The 20,883-nt window shown below is 36.6% G+C and overlaps 1 protein-coding gene across 6 annotated transcripts in view; it reads left to right on the top strand.

Moving 5' to 3' along the window:
* The window catches only part of LOC150109418 (basement membrane-specific heparan sulfate proteoglycan core protein-like), a 1,783,738-nt gene that overhangs the window by 1,038,320 nt on the left and 724,535 nt on the right, over positions 1-20,883 (top strand). For all 6 annotated transcript variants that reach the window (XM_090413063.1, XM_090413041.1, XM_090413033.1 and 3 more), the window contains 3 exons: positions 1,605-1,707; positions 2,627-2,700; positions 15,460-15,600. In XM_090413063.1, coding sequence (XP_090269189.1) covers positions 1,605-1,707; positions 2,627-2,700; positions 15,460-15,600 — 318 coding nt within the window. The remainder of the gene's footprint in view (positions 1-1,604; positions 1,708-2,626; positions 2,701-15,459; positions 15,601-20,883) is intronic.

Here is a 20,883-nt window from a genome sequence, read left to right as displayed (position 1 = left end):
GATAAGGATCTGAAATTTTGGTGACACATTGCCAAAATCGTGAAGACCGTACAAAGGCTTCTGGGAATGATGCGGAGGATACCTACTTGTAGAAGTAGGAAGATTCTTGTTCCATTGTGTAAAGCTTTGATTAGGCCACACATGGACTACTGTGCACAGATTTAGTCACTTGGTTTTCAGAAGGACAAAGTTGTAAAGATTCCAGAGGCGACTGACTAAGGTATTTTTTTCTGACCGTTGGAATGTCGAATGTGAAGAAAGGTTGAGAAGATGCAATTTACAGAGTCTGATGGATTGGAGATAGAAGGGAGATATGATAGAGACCTACAAATTAGTAAGGGGGTTGTTATATGTTGAAGAGGTTCTACAGAAAACAGTGGGAGATAAGGGGAGAACCAGAGAATCCCAAGAAGCTGCATAAGGAGGGTGTGAGCAAGGGAGTGAGATGCAGGTTTTTTGCATGCAGAGTTGTGAATGATAGGAATGCCTTTCCTGAGAGTGTGGTGTCTGCAGATAATTTTGGTTTGTTTAAGATGTAGTATGATGAGCTGTGTGTATGACAAAAGGAACTCCTAGATGAGACTGACTCCATGGGCTCTTGTGGTAATTATAAGAGAATTGCTGCAGTGCTGAGGATGCTGGCCAATAGAAATTTGGACCCCAGAAATTGAAAGGGATAAATTAACTTTGGTGAGAGTTCAAAGGCAGATAAGAAAATTATATCAGGAGTGCACAATGTTGCTTATGAGGATAAGCAGAGGGAATGGTGACTGCAAAAGTTTGGTACATAGGAGAAGTAATGTGATTGAGACATTTTAAACTCTTGAAGTAGGTACAGGGTTGTCAATGGGAAGTTCATTTGTTTGGTGGAACAGGGGAAAGGAGCAAGAACAAGGCTATCGAAGTTGTGATTGGAAGTCAAGAGGATGAGGAGTGGTTTCTTTCCATTGATGTTGAACTATGGAATACATTGCCTGATAAGTTGATGAGGGCACGAGTGTTGAATGAGTTCAAGGTGTGGTATGATAGACTTTGTTTTCTAGAATGAGCCTCCCATGATAAGTCTTTTGACTCCATGGTTGAATAATAATAATAATAATCTACCTCTATCCTCTGGAACAGCCTTACTTCTCCAGAGGATAGAGGTTGAAGTTGTTGAGAAACACATAATGTGTTTCTCAACAACTTCAACCTTCAGCACTTTAAGAAAAATATCAGTAGATTTCATCTTTCTCAGTCCTTATTTGCTATGGTTTCTTGAACGTGTCATGTGTGAAATAAACATAAAAAAATTGGCACACAACACTAATTTGTTATATAGACAGTTTTTATCCCTCCTCCTATGCTTGTCATTGCATGTTTTCTCTGGTTAGTTTGTCAATTTTGCTGAAAGAAAAAAATCTCATCCCTCTTGTGAGAACTACTTTCAGTCTGAAAGTACTTCTCACAAGAGGAAGTTTCAACTGAAAGTCTTGCTTACTTCAGTTGTGAAAGGCTTATAAGTATTGCTTTCATCTTTGATGCCATGTAAAACTTTACTGAATTAAAGGACATCATTACCACAGAAATTAATAATTTACTTAATGTTTCTGCTTCTTTTCCAGAACTGCCAACACAACACTGAGGGAGATTTCTGTGAAGAGTGTGCTACAGGATATATTGGTAATGCTGATGATGGAACACCAAATGACTGCCAACCAGCAGTAGGTGAGTTTTTGTTTAGTGGTTTGTGAAAAATGTGCTTTAGTCAAAGTTCATTTCACATTTATTAATAAATTGTTAAAGGTTAAAAGTGTAAGCAAACACAGTTTGCGCCTGAAAATATCTTTAGGACTGAGGTAAGGTGGTACATCCCTTGACAACTCGTAGGAAAGGTGGTGCAAGCTCTCATTGCTCCTTGTCTCAGTATTTCCCATAATGCAAAACGCATCTCCTTGCGGACATGTATACTGCTGTGCATTAAGGGAAGGACCACTACCCAGACTGGTTTCGACCTTTATTGAGGTCTCGTCAGTGGGAGGCAGACCCAGAGTGGTGATACTAAGGCAGAAGCAATGGAGGTGGTCCAAAAGGATGTACCACCTTACCTCAGTCCTGAAGATATTTTCGGGTGCAAACTGTGTTTGCTTACACTTGGATAAAGGATTAAACTAAATTTATTATAGTCTAACCAAGTGCAAAATAAACTTCTCTAAATCCAGAGTAATTTAATAATAAGGTGGTACACCAGTTGGCAACTTGTATAGGTAAATATGACCCCTACATTGCTTCTGCTTTAGTTATCACCACTCTGGGTCTGCCTCCCACTGACAAGACCTCAATAAAGGTCAAACCGGTCTGGGTAGTGGCCCTTCCCTTAATGCATAGCAGTATATCTGCAAGGAGATGTGCTTTGCTTTATGGGAGATACCGAGACAAGGAGTGATGAGAGCTCGCACCACCTTTGCTACGAGTTGCCAAGGGATGTACCACCTTACCTCAGTCCTGAAGATATTTTCAGGCACAAACTGTGTTTGCTTACACTTGGATAAAGGATTAAACTAAATTTATTATAATGTTAAAGGTTAAATTAACAAATTTTAATTCTTTAATTATTTCATTAATGGACAAGGACTTCCTGTTACAGAGCCATCCTGCCAATGTGATCCCAGAGGAAGTGTTGTTCCTGATTGTGATTTTAGAAATAACTGTCATTGTAAGGTTAGTAATGATATACATTTTTTCTTTTCATTATTAGGTTTAATTTTTGGTCTTTAGTATATTAATATTTAAAGGCCAGCATAACTTATTTCATACATATCAGACTACATCCACAATCAAATATGATCAAATACTGAATTTTCCTTTCATAACTTATACTAAATGAATTTATCATTTCCTTAGATGTATGTTACAGTACATAATACACCTTTCTTTTATACTTTACTTTGATAACAGTTTGATATAATTAAATTTAAAACAAATAAACTAAAAAAAAAACCTGAATACTTTATTTCATATGGATCACAATATTTATATTTATTTGCTGAAATAGTCAATATATGAAGAAATAAGTTTATAAAACAGCAATGCTATTCAAGTTCATGATGGTTATTTCCCACCTTAATTTAAGCTAAATATTTCAGGGTATAAACCATAGGATTGGACTTATCAAGAAGAAGCATGGAGGCTGATAATAAATGCTTTTTAAGCGATACTGTTGTAGCTAGATTAAGCAAAGAGAGAGAGAGAGATGGGAGGAGACAGGGACTTTTGTTCTTCAGTCAGCAGAAAGGTAGAAGATGGAAGGTAGAAAATAGAAAGCAGCAAAAATAAGGTTTAAAGCTGAACATATGGACAGTGACAGTCTAAGGAAAGGGAAAGAGGAGGATATGAAAAAGTCAAATAAAAAAACAGAGGAATATCTGTAGTTGTGCTCAAATTATTGGTGAAATTGGGCAGGAATAGAGTGCAGGATATGGATATTATTATTATGTGACACCTCCAGGGAGGATACCTACTCTACAACTGTCTCCATCAACTACAACAAACAGCAACTGCACCAACACCATTTAAAACCAACCATTATACCACTAGTATTTTCACAGACAATCACAAACATCCATGCTCACACCAGGATTAGAACCCACAGCCTTTTGACTGGAGAGCAGATACGTTAACCACTCAGCTAACCAGGCCAGCATATAAGGTTCTCTATGATGGTCAGCAAGGATTTGTGAGAGGTAAGATTGTATTATTAATCTGCTTGCATTTTATGAAAAAATGAATGTGTTTGATGTGGTAGATTCATGTATAAAATGATATTCTTGGAATTTGCACAGGCATTCGATACATTACCACATGAAAAGTTGGTGTAGAAGCTGTGGAAGATGGAATTCAAACAAATTGGTTCTCTGAATTAATACCAGTAAACCATGTATAATTGGGCAGCATCTCCAAAGGAAAGATGATTGATCAGTGTGTGTACCTAAGAATTCTGTTTTTGGACTCCTGCTATGTAACTTATTTGTTAATGATATTTCACGTGGATTATCTGGGGATCCTGAATTGTATGATGATGATGATGCAAAGTTGGGAGAATTATAAGAAATGTTAATGTTAATTCCCTTCAGGAAAACTTGAATATTCATTTGGAACAAATGAATTGGGTTTTAGTTTTAAGGTTAATAAATGCAAGATGCTACTTTAGTGAGTACACACACACAACTCTACTATATTGGTGGGACTGTACTTCAAGAAGTGGATGACATTCGAAATATTCGAAATCTGGGGGGGTAGATAAAGCTGTCATATGATGGCTGTCAGTAGATAAAGTTCAGATAACATTGCAAATGTTGCTAAGATAAGAAGTGCTTTAACAAATAGAGATAAGGTGGTATCATGCCATTGTATAAGGTGGTCAGATCACACATGAACTATGCTCAGATTTGGTCACTTTGTTTTTGTTGTGATGTGGAAATACTGGAGTTTCCAGGGGATTAGTAACTAAGGTAATATCAGGAAACTGGAATATTGGTTATTTAGAGAAGTCGAGAGGATGTAAATTGCAGAATTTGATGCTTAAGAGTAAAAGAGGTGATAGACATTTAAGTTAGTGAAGAGATCTTATGAATTAATACATAAAGGATTATAAGAACAGCAGAAGGCGATAGGATAAGAATGAGAGGTCATCTGTGAAAGTTGTGGAGAGGGATGTGAGGAGTAATTTTTTTTTTTTTTTTTTTACACGGTAAGTGATGGTTGAATGGAACATATTTCCAGAATGCATTGTGAATGTGGGGAGAATAAATGGTTTCAAGATTATACAATGGACATGTTTCAAGTTAAGTGGATCTCCAATGATGACCATGCCAATGCCATTATTTATATAGGAAGTTTTTAAATTAAAGATACCAAGAAATTATATACTTGGTTTAATCCATTATCCAAGTGTATGCAAACAGTTTCCCCCAGTCCTGAAAGATACTTCAGGTGCAAACTTTGTTTGCTTACACTTGGATAATGGATTAAACTAAGTATATAATTTCTTGGTATCTCATCATCATCAAATTCCTGCTATGTACCCTCAAGGGATGTACAGGATACGATAGTACTACATAAAAAATTTACATCATTACTAACTTCCTATCTACAATTTTCCTCTAAATCAGCCTGTTACTCGTCAAGACTCCAATATCATCAGATCTTATATTTCTATTGTCTGAGGCACTTTGTACCGTATCAATCCACCTATATCTTGGTCTTCCTCTGGGTCGTTTTCCTGCTAACCTGGCAGAGAACACTTGTTTTGCTAATCTTTTCTCGCCCATTCTGTTTAAGTGACCATACCACCTGATATTAGCTCTGCTAACGCATTGCCTTAATATGCCTTTTGTGCAAATGTCAAGTTCTTTCCTAATATCCTCATTTTTAATATGATATTGCCATTGATGCCATCTGTTCACGCCTCTAATCTTCCTCAGGACTCTCATATTTGCGGTCTCTAGTCTTTGGTCAAGTGTTTTACTTCTGACCCAGCTCTCAGATCCATAAGTTAAAACTGGTTCAAACACTATCTTGTATACAGCTAATTTAGTGTTCCGACTAATTTCTCTCTTATTCCATATGAATTTATTCAATTGACTTCCTACCATACCAGCTTTGTTGATTCTGTTGTCTATTTCCATATTTAATTTACCATCTTCACTAAAAATCGTGCCTAAGTTGCTGAAATGTTTTACTTGTTCCACAGGTCCTTCATTCACAACACAGTTGACATGTGAAAAACTTTCAACAACTATAGGGAGGTTTTTTTTTTCCCCTTACTTAGTTATAAATTAAATTGATGAGGTACTAAGGCAATTGATGTGAAGTCATCATCCTCTACATACAAGTAGCCTAGTCATGAAGATACTTTTGTGCAAACTTTGTCTGCTTACACTTGGTTAATCCTTTATCCAAGACATATATATACGTTCAGGTTATCATGGATGCGAAGTGTATTTTAAAATTGTAATACCGTTGACATTACATTGAAATATATGAGGGATACGAGGCATATAAGGATGCGATGCGTATTTGATCCATAATGGCCGTAAGGTGGTTAAACAAGAATATAATTTCTTGACAAATTAATTTACCTCCATTATTACTATAGCATCTTACTATAACAGGTTGCCATAATAATAATAACAATAACATATTGGGAGGGTTTATAATAGGAAAATAAAGGTAGTTTCCAAGAATATTCCAAAGAAATGGCTTTCAGTTTTATGCTAAGGCTTTAAGGGGGAAAAAAAAACTGAGTATTTTTTGTATTTTAAATTTATGTATTCTCTAGCTTATTATTATTATTTTTTATTATGTGCCTCCAGGAACTAACTGAGGAAGAAACAGTTTTGAGTCATACAGTGTCTAAGTGATTAATGCCTTTCCTTGTAAACATTCACTGAATGCTCCCATAATGCCCAATGAAGCTTATTGCTTTCACTAATTTCACACCATGAGAATAACCTGACCTTGCATTCTTCCTTACTAAGCTTACAAAGGATAACCCTGAATTCTCCCATGAGCTGCAAAAATTTTCCTTGTATCAATACTATAAGATCCCCTTAACAACTTGCATGTTGCTGTCCTATCCCCTGTATGTTACCCAAACTTTGAAGACCATATTTCCTCAATTTTTCTTCATATTCAAAGTTCACAGGCCAGATATTAACTTGTCTGTCAGCTGTTGCTGGATCTTTTGAACTGATTCCTCATCTCAATGGAACCTAGGGCAACCATATCTAATCACAGTAGTGAAGATGTAGTTGTAGCAAAGAAGCTATATAAAGTGGATGAATAACTTCCCCCCACCCCTACAAATTAGTGTTCAACTGCATTTTAGAGGAATCAGCAATGCATGAAAAGTTGCCAAGGATTGTTTTTAGGAAGCAATAACTTTTTTTTTTAGTAATGTGATGATATAACTGCTGTGATGCCCCTTTTACGGGGAAGTACGGCACCATTTCATTCCCCCCCAAATTTTATATATATTTATATATATTTCATTCCCCAGGCCTTATATATATATATATGTATATATAAGGCCTGGGTCTTAAGTATTCCTGACTGTAATCTGTGTGTGTTCACAGGGCCAGTTTGCCTGGTGAGGAAAAACCCCAGAAAAACTGGGAAGAAAAACCTTGCTGTCCATGACTAAGACCGGTTTACTTGTCTGAGAAAGATCCTTAAGCTCCTCACATCAGCAATGATAATCGAACCTAGGACACTCCTTTCTCAGGTATATGGTTACGAAGCTCATAACCACTATGCTAACTGTGCAGGAAGCAATAACTGACAGTATCCTTAGAATTTGGAGATTAGATTGCAAGGAAACTAAACAGATGAAGAAATCTTTAAAGCAAGAAGTTTATAAAAAAAGGATATTATGAAATCTACACCTAGAAGAATGACTAATACAGGTAAAGAGGAAACAAAATACAAGGGAAAAAAAAGAGAAATAAGGTTGAGATAGAACATAAGAGGAGAGAAAGTTTAGAAAGTACATAAGTGAGAACAGATATGGTATCGTATAGTGATTCCATGATTAAAGGTGTGCTGGATGATTGAGCAACAAAAGTATGCTTTCCAGACATGAAGATTCATAACATAACTGAGGCTGTATGTAAGAAATTTGAGCAAGTGGAATATATGATTTTACTGGTGGGAATGAGTGAGGGAAAATAGAAAAGTATTTGGAAGTAAATCTGTTTGTAAAGTGTGAGAGAGAGACAGATTGAGAAAGAATTGTGGTTGTAAAGGAAAAGTTTGATTAACTTAAAGGAGGATCCCCTTGCCAACACCTTGTAAAATGGGTTAATCATTCAGCCAAATGATTCTTCATACGTTTCTCTTAATGGCTACATGACAATTATGTACAATTTCTACTCCTTTATATTTAATAGAAAATTATTATTGTCATCACAACCTGCAACAAGTCAGCAGACTTATTCTGAGAGGTTCATTCAACCGACAACAAATTTTTCATATTGAATCTTAAAATACTTAACACTCCTTGCATTGATAACATATTCTGGTAACGTGTTCCATTCACCCACAATTCTCTGTGTGAATAATCGACTTCTCACATCTTTCTTCACTATATCCTTAAACAACTTCCACAGATGGCCTCTGGTTCTTCTATTCATTTTATAATCCCCCACTGTATTAATCCAATAAAAAACTAACTTAAACATCTATATAATATCACCTCTATTCCTCTTATCCACTGCAATCCACATTCTTTCAACCTCTCTGCATAGCCAACATTCCAGAGTCCTGATCATCTTAGTGACTTGTCTCTAGACCGTCACCATTGTTTCTAGATCATAATGACAACTAGGTGATCAAATATGAGCACAATAGTCCAAGTGTAGTCTGACAAGTGCTTTATACATGGCACAACCACCTCCTTATTCCTACATGTCAGTGGACTCCTTATCATAACAGCAATATGATGTGCAGTCTTTGCAACCCTTGTAATATGCCCTTTAAACTTAGTCTACTGTCAATGATCACTCCAAGACCTTGAATCTCATCCACTTCCTGCAATATGGTTCCATTAGTATATTACACAGCCTTATCTCTGCACTCCAAAATGCAACACTGTGCACGTTTTAATATTAAAACTTAACCTCACTCTTTTGTCTAAGCTGCAAGTCTTATTCTTGTTTTGCCATATAGGGGAATTCTCTTGAATTATTCTTGGCCTAACTAGTCAATCTCTTCTTCATACTGTGCTCTTTTCTTTCCTTACTAGGCTTATTACCTTTCTAGCCTGCCTTTTATACTCCCATTGCATCTGTTACCACTGACTGTCTTGTACCTACTCCATAACATTTCCTTTTCCAACTCGGCTTGTTTAATTTCACTGTTCATTCATTTTATTCCTACTCTTTTTTTTTTTTTTTTTTCATATTACAGTATATAAGCAAACAGTTGCAGGCTGTATCATTACATGTTTGTTTTTTTATAATACTGAAAAGCTGACTTTAAAAGTTATTGGTTGAACCTAATACTACCATTTTACTTGCCTTTTCAAGCTCTTTATTAAATGCACATGTTGACTGCTTAATGTAATGAAAATAATGTAAACAATACTTTTTGTATGAATTAGAACCATCAGTTATAACCTAGTCTGTTACCTTCATTTAGCTTACTAGTTTGTATTCCCTGAAGATGCCGATAGAAAAAAATTGGCAAAACATTAGGATAATAAAATAAAGCTACTTGACAAACATTAAAAAAAGTGTAATAGTCTTATAAATAAGTCAAGAAAAAAATTCAACCCAATGTAAACGATAGTTGAATTCTTCTCATATTTCATACATCAAAGATTCTTTCAGAATACAATATAAACTGTAGCATATACAAGCAACACAAAAGTAAATTAATAGACTTAGTCCTACCTTGAAAGAGCATTTCCGATGAGCACCTTGTAGAAAGTCTTGGTTATTACATGGTATGTGAGTGAATTATAGTTTTCCATATGTTGGATGATTTCTCACAATTGTATTTAAGTTAGGTTGTAAAATTTTAAGTGCAGCTGTAGATTCTCTAAAAACCCTTCATGTTTTAAACTTGCTGCAATGAAATATAGTAGTTTTCTTCCATTATGCTATGAGTGGTCCAAAGCATGTTCAGCTAGACCACTTCTGGTTCTAAACGACTTTCTTACTTTCTTTCAATCAGATGTTAACTGAAATTTAAGACTACTATAATATGCTAACTTGCATGAGCAAGGAACTTTATCACCAGAAACTAAGAAACGAAAGAGTTGGTCTTTAGCTGAGTGAATAGAAGAAGCCAAATCAAAAAATATGGTTCAAAAGCAGTGCAGAGATTATATTTTCTTAAAAAAAAATAATAAAATATAAGAAAAATTTTTTTCAGATGTAGTACAAATACATGGATTAATGATAGATCTGGTGTAATTTATTTATAGAAAATGGCTTGGATTGGGGGAGGAGAATAGTTTAAGTATTTTGTTAGGTTTCTGCTATACACATAATCAATTTTATGGAATTTTGAATTAAAAAGGAAAAGAAAAACACTTACTGAAAGTTGCTATTTTGTCCTTTTCATTAAAATTGAAACATATTATTTGATTTTTAAGACCATGGATTTAATAAACATTTATACATAATCATATATTAGTTTCGCTAGCTGTAACTGTCTAGCTTTGTCAAGACACGAAAGGTTATGCTAGTATTAAATGCAAAAAACAAAAGAATGTAGTAATGGTTTAAAAACAGTTGGACAAATTGGAGAGCATGCGTGAAGACTTAGTTATTGTTATTAAGTTGCGTTTTTATAATTTTTCGCTTAATTTAGTTCTGTTAAACTTAATGAATTTAACAGATTTTTCCACATGTATTTTAATATTATTCCATGGTTTCTATTGAGCTTATTTCCTGTTCGTAGGACTACTGCAGCTTTAAAGGTTCTACATCTAAAATCCTCTTCGATATATGGCATGAAACTGTTATCCCAATCTATTGAATGGTTTGAAGTTGAGAAATGATGTGCTAACCGTGAGGTGTCTGTTCTATTATGATTGACATCTCCGACATGTTCCTTCTTTCAAATTTCTAGGTTTTTTTTGAAGTTTAGCCTATGTAGGTAAGTCCACACATACATGGTATGCTATAAACACTGGCATATTTGTAGACAGCGACGTTATCCTTAGTGGATCTTAATAACTGTCTTGTAGTTGTGGTAGGTTTAAAAACAACTCTGATTTTAAAAGGTCATGATTCTTGAGAAATCACAAAATGGTTAACAATTTTGTGATCGAGTTGTTTTTAATACTACCACAACTACAAGACAGATATTAAGATCCCCTAAGGATAGCATCACTTTTTATAAATATGCCAGTGTTTATAGCATACCACGTATGTATGGACTTACCTACATAGGCCATCCCTCAAGAAGCCTAGAAATTCGAAAGAAGAAACATGTCGGAGATGTCAATCATAATAGAACAGACAAGACACCTCATGGTTAGCACATAATTTCTCAACTTCAAACCATTCAGTAGATTGGGATAACAGTCCCATCCCATATATTGAAGAGGATTTTAGATGTAGAACCTTTAAAGAACCTTTATTGGGATCACAAAGACGTGGTTGACAGAAGACGATATAATAACAGGAATAGAAGGTGCTGGGTACAGCATTTTTCGGCAGGATAGGAAGGGAAAGCATGATGGTGGAGTACTGCTTATGATAAGTGATGACCTATGTCCTCTAAGAGTGGAGGCTTTGGAAGGCTATGACTCTAATGATTTTGAAAGCATATGGTATGAAGTGGAGGTGGGCATGACAGGATATTTAGTGGGGTGTTACTACAGACCAAGGAGTACAGAGGGTGGAGACCAGGAGATGTTGAGACAGTTAAGTGTGGCAAGTTCAAGAAGAATGATCGTTATGGGAGATTTTAACTACAGCAGTATAAATTAGGGAGAGGAAAATGCATGTAGCAATAAGGGAATGGAATTTCTAGAATTCTTGAGGAACAAATGTCTTAGGCAACATATAACAGAGGGAACAAGAGGATCAAGAGTTTTGGATGTGGTTACAGCATCAGAAGAGTTGATAATAACTGAGATGACATCTCTCCCACCAGTTGCAGAGAGTGACCATATAGTTCTAACTTCGAAAATGAATAGACACGCAGGAGTATCAAACAGATGGGAACGTATGTGGAATTATAAAGCTGGTGATTATAACAGTCTTAGACGTCAACTTGGAGAAGTTTCGTGGAGGGAGGAACCGGAAGGCTGGGATATCATTAGTGCTTGGGAAATAGTGAAGGAATATTTGTTAGCAGCAATGGAAAGCTGTATTCCACGAGTGAAGAAGAGGACACAATTTGGAGTAAAGTGGATGACAAACAATATTATTAAACAGGTACTGCATGCAAAAAAGAGCCTATGGAAGAGATATAAGAGACAGGTGAAGAGAAGATGCATGAAGAATATAAGACACAGAGCAGGAGAGTGACTAGTATGGTAAGGAAGGCAAAACTGGAATATGAGAAGAGATTGGCCCTTAGACCCAAAGAAAATCTTAGGGAATTTTTTAGCTATGTAGGAGGAGAAATGACTGTGGAAGAATGAACATTGTGGGATAAATATGGGAATAGATTGACTGATGCAGAGGACATAGTGGAATTGTTCAATGAACACTTTATTGGAGTATTTCATCCTGGAGGAGTCAATTTGAATACTAGACGGATAGGGCAGGCTCGAGGTTTAGAGGTGCAGGAGGAGAGTGTGTTCCAAATACTGAGTACTCTGGATGTCAGTAAAGCTGTGGGACTGGATGGTATATTGCCATGAGTTTTGAGAGAATGTGCTAGAGAACTGACAATGCCTTTGACCTAGCTTTTCATTGAAAGTCTGGCTGTGGGAAAGGTGCCCATGGAATGGAAGGAAGGTAAGATAGTGCCATTTCATAAGGATGGTAGCAGACTGGAAGTGTCTAATTATAGGCCAGTTTGTGTGTCATTAGTAGTTAGTAAGATCTTGGAGAAAGTAGTGAGGGACCGTGTACAGCATTGGGAAGATGAGGTTAATGTTATCTGTGAGAGTCAACATGGATTTGTGAAGGGGCGCTCTTGTTTTAGCAATATGCTAGCCTTTTATAATAAAGTTACGAGAGAATTAGATGAGGGAAAGGCATATACTGCCATTTTCCTAGACTTAGCAAAGGCATTTGACAGGGTGCCACATGATATGGTGATATTCAAGTTGCAGCACATGGGTCTGGATGTCAGATTGGTCAACTGGATTCAGGATTGGCTGTTCGATAGGTATCAGAGTTGTGTATGGTGGAGTAATATCAAAGAGGCAGAAGGTTACAAGTGGGGTTCCACAGGGCTCAGTACTGGGACCTATATTGTTTCGCCTTTATATCAATGACATTGTCCGTAGATTGCAAGGGGATATTCAGTTGTTTGCAGATGATGCGAAGCTGGGAAAGGTTATTAGTAATAGTGCAGATGTGATAGCCCTGCAAGAGGATTTCAGTAAGCTAGATTGATGGGCAAATGAATGGGGTTATCAGTTTAATACAGCAAAATGTGAGGTCTTGAGGTTTGGGACTCTGCATACTCTATGGGAGGAGTTAAACTGGAGGAAGTAGGGGAGACGAGATCTGGAGTTGATGATTGATAGAATCCTGAAATTTAGGGGACATATTGCAAAGGTAGTGAAGGTAACACAGAGGATTGCTGCAATAATGAGAAGAATCCTGACCTGCAGAGATAAAAGGGTTATCATTCCGTTGTATAAGACTCTGATCAGACTACACTTAGACTATTGTTCTCAGATCTGGTCCCCAGGATTTGAAGGGGATAAATTAACCGTGGAAAGGGTACAGAGGTGGATAACAAAGATGGTTTCAGGACTGTACAATGTTAGTTATGAGAATTGGCCTTAGGGAGTGTGGACTGCAGAGTTTGGTGGATAGAAGGAGAGGTGATATGATTGAAACTTTTAAACTGTTAAGAGGTTAAACTTTCAAACTGGTTACAGGGTTGAAACTGGGGAGTTCTTTCGCTTGGTTGAACAGTGGGAAGGAGTCATGACAAGGGGCCATCTCTTTAAGTTATGGAAGGAAACTGTGAGAAAGAGGGTGAGGTGTGGTTTCTTTGCATGGAGGGTGATTGAAACATGGAATGCATTTCCTGATAGAGTGGTGAGGGCGAGAACAGTCATTGTCTTTAAGGAGTGGTATGATAGACTTCTTGTTTCCTAGGAGGGACCTCCTTCGATGAGTCTTGATGGACTTGTGTTTCTTAGAAAGGATCTCCCACTAGGAGTCTTTTGACTCCATGGTGGCCTGAATAATAATAATAATTTAAAGAAGCTGCAGTAGTGTAGTCCTACGAACAGGAAATAACCTTAATAGAAACCAGGGAATAATATTAAAAGACATGTAGAAAAATCTGTTAAATTCATTAAGTTTAACAGAACTAAATTACGTGAAAAATTATAAAACGTGACTTAATAACAGACTAAGTTTTCACGCTTTATGTGTGTGATGTCACGCGTGCCCTCCAATTTGTCCAACTGTTTTTGAACCGTTACTACATTCTTTTGTTTTTTGCATTTAATACTAGCATAACCTTTCTCGTCTTGACAAAGCTACAGTTACAGCTAGCGAAACTAGTAGACGATTTTGAATAAATGTTTATTAAATCCATGGTCTTAAAAATTGAATAGTATGTTTTGGAAAAGCACTTAGTATTTATTTTATTGCGTTTTCTGTATTCTTTTTCTTTTCTGTATTCTGTCAAACAGCTTCTCTTTGCATAAGATGGAAACATTACATGCTTCTTTCTGCTATACCAGCAGTTTTTTTTTCTCCAAAACTCAGAGCATAATACTCTTATTTTAACACTCTGAATCACCTTTAGTATGCACATGGAGTTACATTCAGTCTAATGTTTTCTTTGAGCAGGTGGTAGTTGTTGTATGTTGTTTCACTGTTTCTAAGTTATGTGACATTATTTTGCAGTGCTAGCACTGTAATTGTAAAATTGCATGTCCCTAATAACAGTGCTAGCACTGTTATTAGGGACATGCAATTGAAATTAGTTAAGTTCCTTGCAGTGTATCAACATTACTACAGGTATATGCTCACAGGGGTAAAAATGTATGAACCACAGGAATATGCTGAAAATGAATGCACTTCCATCAGACACTACTTAGGAACTTTTGAGTCAATAGTGAAGACATCTCAATGCTGTGTGCTGGAAACAGGGGTCCAAAAAAAAAAAGTAATAGTGCATTGGAACAGCAGCCCATTTTGGACTTATGTATTCTTGACATATTGTATCACCAAGCTTTGCCACTACAAATTGTTCATTTGAAACCAACAGTAAAGCTACTCACTAAATTTTAATAATGATCTTAAATGTCTTCATTTCCATTTGTGTCGATTCAGACTGTTTTATCAAATTGCCAATAAATAAATAAATAAAATTTAGTAATGTCAAAGTATAGAATTTTGATTTGGTGCTTCCTTGTGCCCTGAATTTTTTTTTAAGGATTCCAAATTTTAATACTTTGTATGTAGGCATACAGATGAATGAAACAAGTCTAACAAATGCTTTTCATTTTAAAAAAGACACAAAAAAAAGCAAGATAAAAGAATAGATTTTTAGCCTACCTTTGGAATGGTGTTTAAAGAAATATTTGTTTAGTGACTAGTTTAAGAATTGATTTAGAATGAAATATGGTAATAAAGAAAAAGTAGGGAAGAGATTCTAATGAGTAGTTCTATGTTGCATGCTTCTCAGATCAGCATCAAAATGGGAAAAAGATAGGTGAGAGAAATCTCTCTTAAATAATAGACTTGTTAAACTTGAAATTGATGTGTTCAGAGCTTTGTAAGGGATGTATAAAAAATATAATTTTTACATTTGCAGACAAATGTTCAAGCTAGAAATTGCAACAGATGTAAAGAAGGTTTCTTCAACTTAGAAGAAAGAAATGTAGAAGGATGTGCTCCTTGTTTCTGTTTTGGTGTAACTCAACAGTGCAGCAGTAGCTCCTACTACAGAAGTCAGGTAATCTTAAATATATATAGTTCCATCTTCCAAGTGTAGTAAGAATTGCTGTAATGCATTAAATATACTAGTGTTAATATTTGAAGCTGAGAAACTTTGGGAAAATAAAAGTCATAAATTTTGATATTCAAGGGTCGTACTTTTATTATTATAAAGTAAGATATTTGAAATGTCATTATTCTCAAGAAAAAATACTAATCCTCAGTGTTGTTGAAATTGAATAACTTTAGTTATAATGTGATTAGTGTTATTATTTCCAAGCCTCTATGGAGTGACAAGCCTCATCACAGAAAGTCAAACACTCGCTCTACAATAACTGTCATACCTTGCCTTGAAGACATTGTGTTGGAGCACTAGCCACCACCAGCATGGGTAGTTAGTGTACCAATGCATTCCCATCATTCATCACTCTCCATGCTAAAAAAAAAAAAAAAAAATCTCCTTTTCACTTTCTTACTCATATAACCTTTGTACAGTTTCTAGGAATCTTTCATTTTCCCATCACCCATCGTCATGTGTAATAATTCCCCTACATCTATCTGACAAGTTTCTCTCAGTAACTTATGTCTCAATATTACCTCTCTTCAGTTAATTACTAAGTTTTGCAGACTACATTCTTGTAAATAGCCTTATTTAAAATTACTTAATATTTTACTCTTCCCATTCTTGTACTATTAGTCTGTTCTCCTTCCTTGTTATTCAGTACTACTCCTATCCCAACCCCAATGTGAAATACACCAACAAAATATTTGTTGAACATTTCAGTAGATATGATCCATGTTTCTTCTCCAGCACCTAAAGTCAATCTTCTGTATTCATCTTTTCTTCTACTAGCAGCATAACTGTAAAATTCTCCAGGGTGTTACCATACTCATCATTTTCTTACCTGTGCTTTATACTCCTGAGATTTTGAACACTGTTGGGATTATTCTCAAATATAACTACAAGTTTACCAACTTTAATTATACCTTATGCAAAGGCTCAGTTGCCTCTTTACAGAAACATAATTAAAATCCATATATATATATATATATATATATATATCTACCCTATATATATAAAATGATAAGCCTTCTTATGTCACGTTTTTTGAAACTCGGGCTACCCTGAGTGTCAAGTCATCAGAATTCAAGGAGAACTGGCCTACCAGTCCGGAACTCAGGAGGTTGGGAGGCGTAGGTGCCGGGGGGATAGCCCCTAGTGTGTGTGTGTGTGTGTGTGTGTGTGTGTGTGTATAAATCCATATTCAGGAAGCTAAATATGACAGTAATCCTCTGCTGACCTTCATGACTCTTTGATATGTGGCACCTAAATTTTTTCCGTTTATAAACCAATCAATCATTTGTTGAAAGTTTATTTTTCACTTGGTTAGACTATAATAAATTTAGTTTAATCTTTTATCCAAGTGTGAGCAAACAAAGCTTGCACCTGGAAATATCTTGGTCCACCTTTGCTTGGGGTTGCCTGGTGTTGTACTACCTTACCCCAGTCCTGAAGATATTTTCAGGCACAAACTTTGTTTGCTCACACTTGGATAAAGGATTAAACTAAATTTATTATAATCAATCATTTGTCTTTCTGAGTTTAGCTCTTCCAAATATAGTGCACTGCAATTGCATTTCTTCTGCCCAAATGCAAAGTCATTATAACTACCATCAATGAACTGATATCACTGCTTATCTGTCTAGCCTATTCAGATCCTCCAGAAGTGCTTCAGAATTCTGTTATGATTTTGTCCTCATATACATGTGTGTGCGTACTCACACATGCACTCAGAGTACTCAGTGCACATGCATGCATACACACAAATTCTGCCAATCTTCTTTCATATGCCAATTTTATTTGCCATTCCAACTTTTCATCATGTAAAATAAACAGTAGGCCCTAACAGAGCACAGCATACCCTACTTATCACTCTTTTCTTAGAGTACCACTCCACCCAGACACACCTTTCTAATATCTTTCAACAAACCAACCATATCAAAGCCATAATCTGTTCATTTTCTTCAATTTTAATCCCTCCATGTGGAGCAGCTATTCATGATGGAGGGAACCTCCTGGTAACAGTACTCGCCCTTTTTGTTTTTCATCTTTGTTTATTTATTCATCTGTATTCTTTACAATACTTCTCCTCGGTTGTCGTTTTTGCTCTCCTAATTTCTAGACCATCATTTGAGGTTCAACACCCAGCTACTGTATTTGTCATATAGTGCAATCCCCAGACATGAAAAGTTAGTCTGACCCTAATTTGGAGCCCTGTTTTAGCAAGATAGATAGTTGTAGATGGCTATGCCATCTACAACTATCTATCTTGTTGCAGTCTTGTAGCAGTCTTGTCTGCAAGGGTCAATGGTGATGCAGTAAGGCTTCCTCATGGTCCAGGGAGAAGGCCCATGGCTAGCTGTGGTGGTGGTGGTATGGTATCTGGGAGTAGCCTTGGCATTTCATTTCAGAGTACAGTCATCACTTGCTAGATAGCAGGCACCTGTGTGTGGTGCTGTGATTGGTGGGAAGCTCTGCTGCTGAATTCTTCCTTCATTTGAGAATGAGTCTTTCATCCTCATTATCAGGGTACTCAACAAACTCTAACACAGTCTAGAATCATTTGTACTTTAGCTGATAGCAAAAATAATGTAAAAAAAATCAGAAAGATCTATATATATACCATCTTTTCTGATTATATATGCAGTAATTGGGCATGCCATTTGAAAAACTGTCATCGCCTTTATTCAGAAAGATTTGGAAAAATTGGGACAATCCCCAAAATCAGTGATAAAACATAAAACTTTGTAAATGAGACATTCTTGTCAACACATCCTCCCAGAAAAACAGTAGGAACCACTCCTTTGTGTAAAGTCACTTAGGCATCATGGTAATCTTGAAAACCTCTGAACTTTATTATTTGAGGAGTGATATCAGAGTGGAATCTCCTCGACATTTCTGACAGAGATTTGCTCTGAATAAAAAGATCAAGTTTATTCAAGTTAAGGGATATTATATCCCATATTGTTTCTTAGCCGAATAAGAAACTCTGAGTTTCTTATTCAGCTAAGAAAATTTATTTATTCAAATATCCCTTAACTTAAATAAGTTCATGTCGCCGAATTGAAGTGGCTCTTCATTATAATTAGTAAAAAGATCAAGTTGTTATTATTATTATTATCCAGGCCTCTATGGAGTCAAAAGACTAATCACGGGAGGTCATTTTTAGGAAAAACAAAGTTTATCATACCACTCCTTGAACCCATTGACCATTCTTGCTCCAACCACACTCTCAGGCAATGCATTCCAAGGTTCAACCATCCTCCATGCAAAGAAACCACTCCTCACCCTCTTGTGCACAGCCTCCTTTCGTAACTTCCAGGAATGGCCCCTTATGATTGCTCCTTCCTGCCATTCAACCAAGTGCAAGATCTCTCCAATGTCTACCCTGTAACTGCCTCTCAACAGTTTAAAAGTCTCGATCATATCACCTCTCCTCCTTCTATCCACCAAACTCTGCAGTCCACATTCTCTCAGTCGATCCTCATGACTCATATTGTACAGTCCTGAAACTATCTTTATCTGCCTCTGTACTCTTTCCATTGTAAATTTATCCCCTTCAAATCCTGGGGACCAAATCTGAGAACAATAGTCTAAGTGTGGTCTGATCAGAGTCTTATACAATGGAATGATAACTCTTTTATCTCTGCAGGCCAGCATCCTTCTCAGTATTGCAGCAGTCCTCTGAGTTACCCTCACCACCTTTGCAATATGCTTCCTGAATTTCGGTTTTCTATCAATCATCACCCCCAGATCTCGTCTCCCCTACCTCCTCCAGTACAGCTCTTCCAATAGAGTATGCAGCATCCCATCGATGTGTTCCAAACCTGAAGACCTTACACTTTGCTGCATTAAACTGACACCCCGTTCATTTGCCCATCTGTCTAGTTTATTGAAATTCTCTTGCAGGGCTGCCACATCTACACTATTACTGATAATCCTTCCTATCTTCACATCATCTGCAAACAACTGAGTGTCCCCTTGCAATCCATTGACAATATTATTGATATAAAAGTTGAACAATACAGGTCCCAGTACTGAGTCCTGTGGAAGTTCCTGTCATAAAAAAAAAAAAAATAACATGGGGCATAAGAATGGGATCCTAATACCAACCAGGAATATCATCCTTATGTTTAACAACGCTAATCCCCCCCCCACACACATATGAGAAAAATTAATCTATCTCAGGATATACAGTCCTGATAGGCTCTATATCCTGAACTCTTTCTACTGCTTCAAATGTCAGAAATATGGCCATGATCAGACTCCCTGTTGAGGTTCTGCCATCTGTGCATAATGTGGTAGCAAAGAGCATGAGAATAAAGATTAAATGCAAAACACTCAAATGCACTAATTGCAGAGAGAACATTAGCAACTGTGTAGCTCAGTGGAAGTGGCATGTAGCATCCCCAGTGCTAGGAAGAGCATCGCAAGTTCTATTCTAGTCGCCTCCTAGAGGAACTTTTGCCAGCCTGGTTGGCGAAGTGGTTAGTGTATCTGCTCCATGATTAGACTATAATAAATTTAGTTTAATCCTTTATCCAAGTGTAAGCAAACAAAGTTTGCACCTGAAATATCTTCAAGACTGAGGCAACTCGGTAAAGGTGGACCAAGTTCTCATCACTGCATTAAGGGAAGGGCCACTACTGAGACCTGTTTTGAACCTTTATTGAGGTCTTTTCATTGGGAGCCAGAGGTGGTGATACTAAGGTGGAAGTAATGAAGAAGTCATATTTACCTATACGAGTTGCCAAAAGGTGTCTCACTTTATTATTAAATTACTCTGGATTTAGAGAAAGATGTTGGAAGTTTTTTTCGACCTCTGAGGTCCTGAAGATACTTTTGGACCTCAGAGGTCGAAACCGGTCTAAGTAGTGGTCCTTCCCTTAATGCATAGCATTATACATATCTGCAAGGAGATGTACTTTGCATTATGGGAGATGCTAAGACAAGTAGTAATGAGAGCTTGGTACACCTTTACCATGAGTTGCCTCAATCCTGAAGATGCTTCAGGTGCAAACTTTGTTTGCTTACACTTCAATAATAAAGGATTAAACTACATTTATTATCTATCTGCTCTAGCCAAAAGGCTGCAGGTTTGAATGCCGCTGTTGGCATGGATGTTTGTGATTGTCTGTGAAAATACTAGTGGTGATGGTGGTAGTCAGCAGTAGATGGCATTGGTGTAGGTAGTTGCAGTTGGTGGAGACAGAGTTGTAGAGTAGGTGCCCTCCCTCGACG

The sequence above is a fragment of the Typopeltis vanoorti genome, chromosome 2, assembly GCF_054136105.1.
Source record: "Typopeltis vanoorti isolate ZY-2024b chromosome 2, IOZ_Tvanoo_1.0, whole genome shotgun sequence".
Taxonomy (NCBI): Eukaryota; Metazoa; Arthropoda; class Arachnida; order Uropygi; family Thelyphonidae; genus Typopeltis; species Typopeltis vanoorti.
This window is presented reverse-complemented; position numbering and strand designations above follow the sequence as displayed.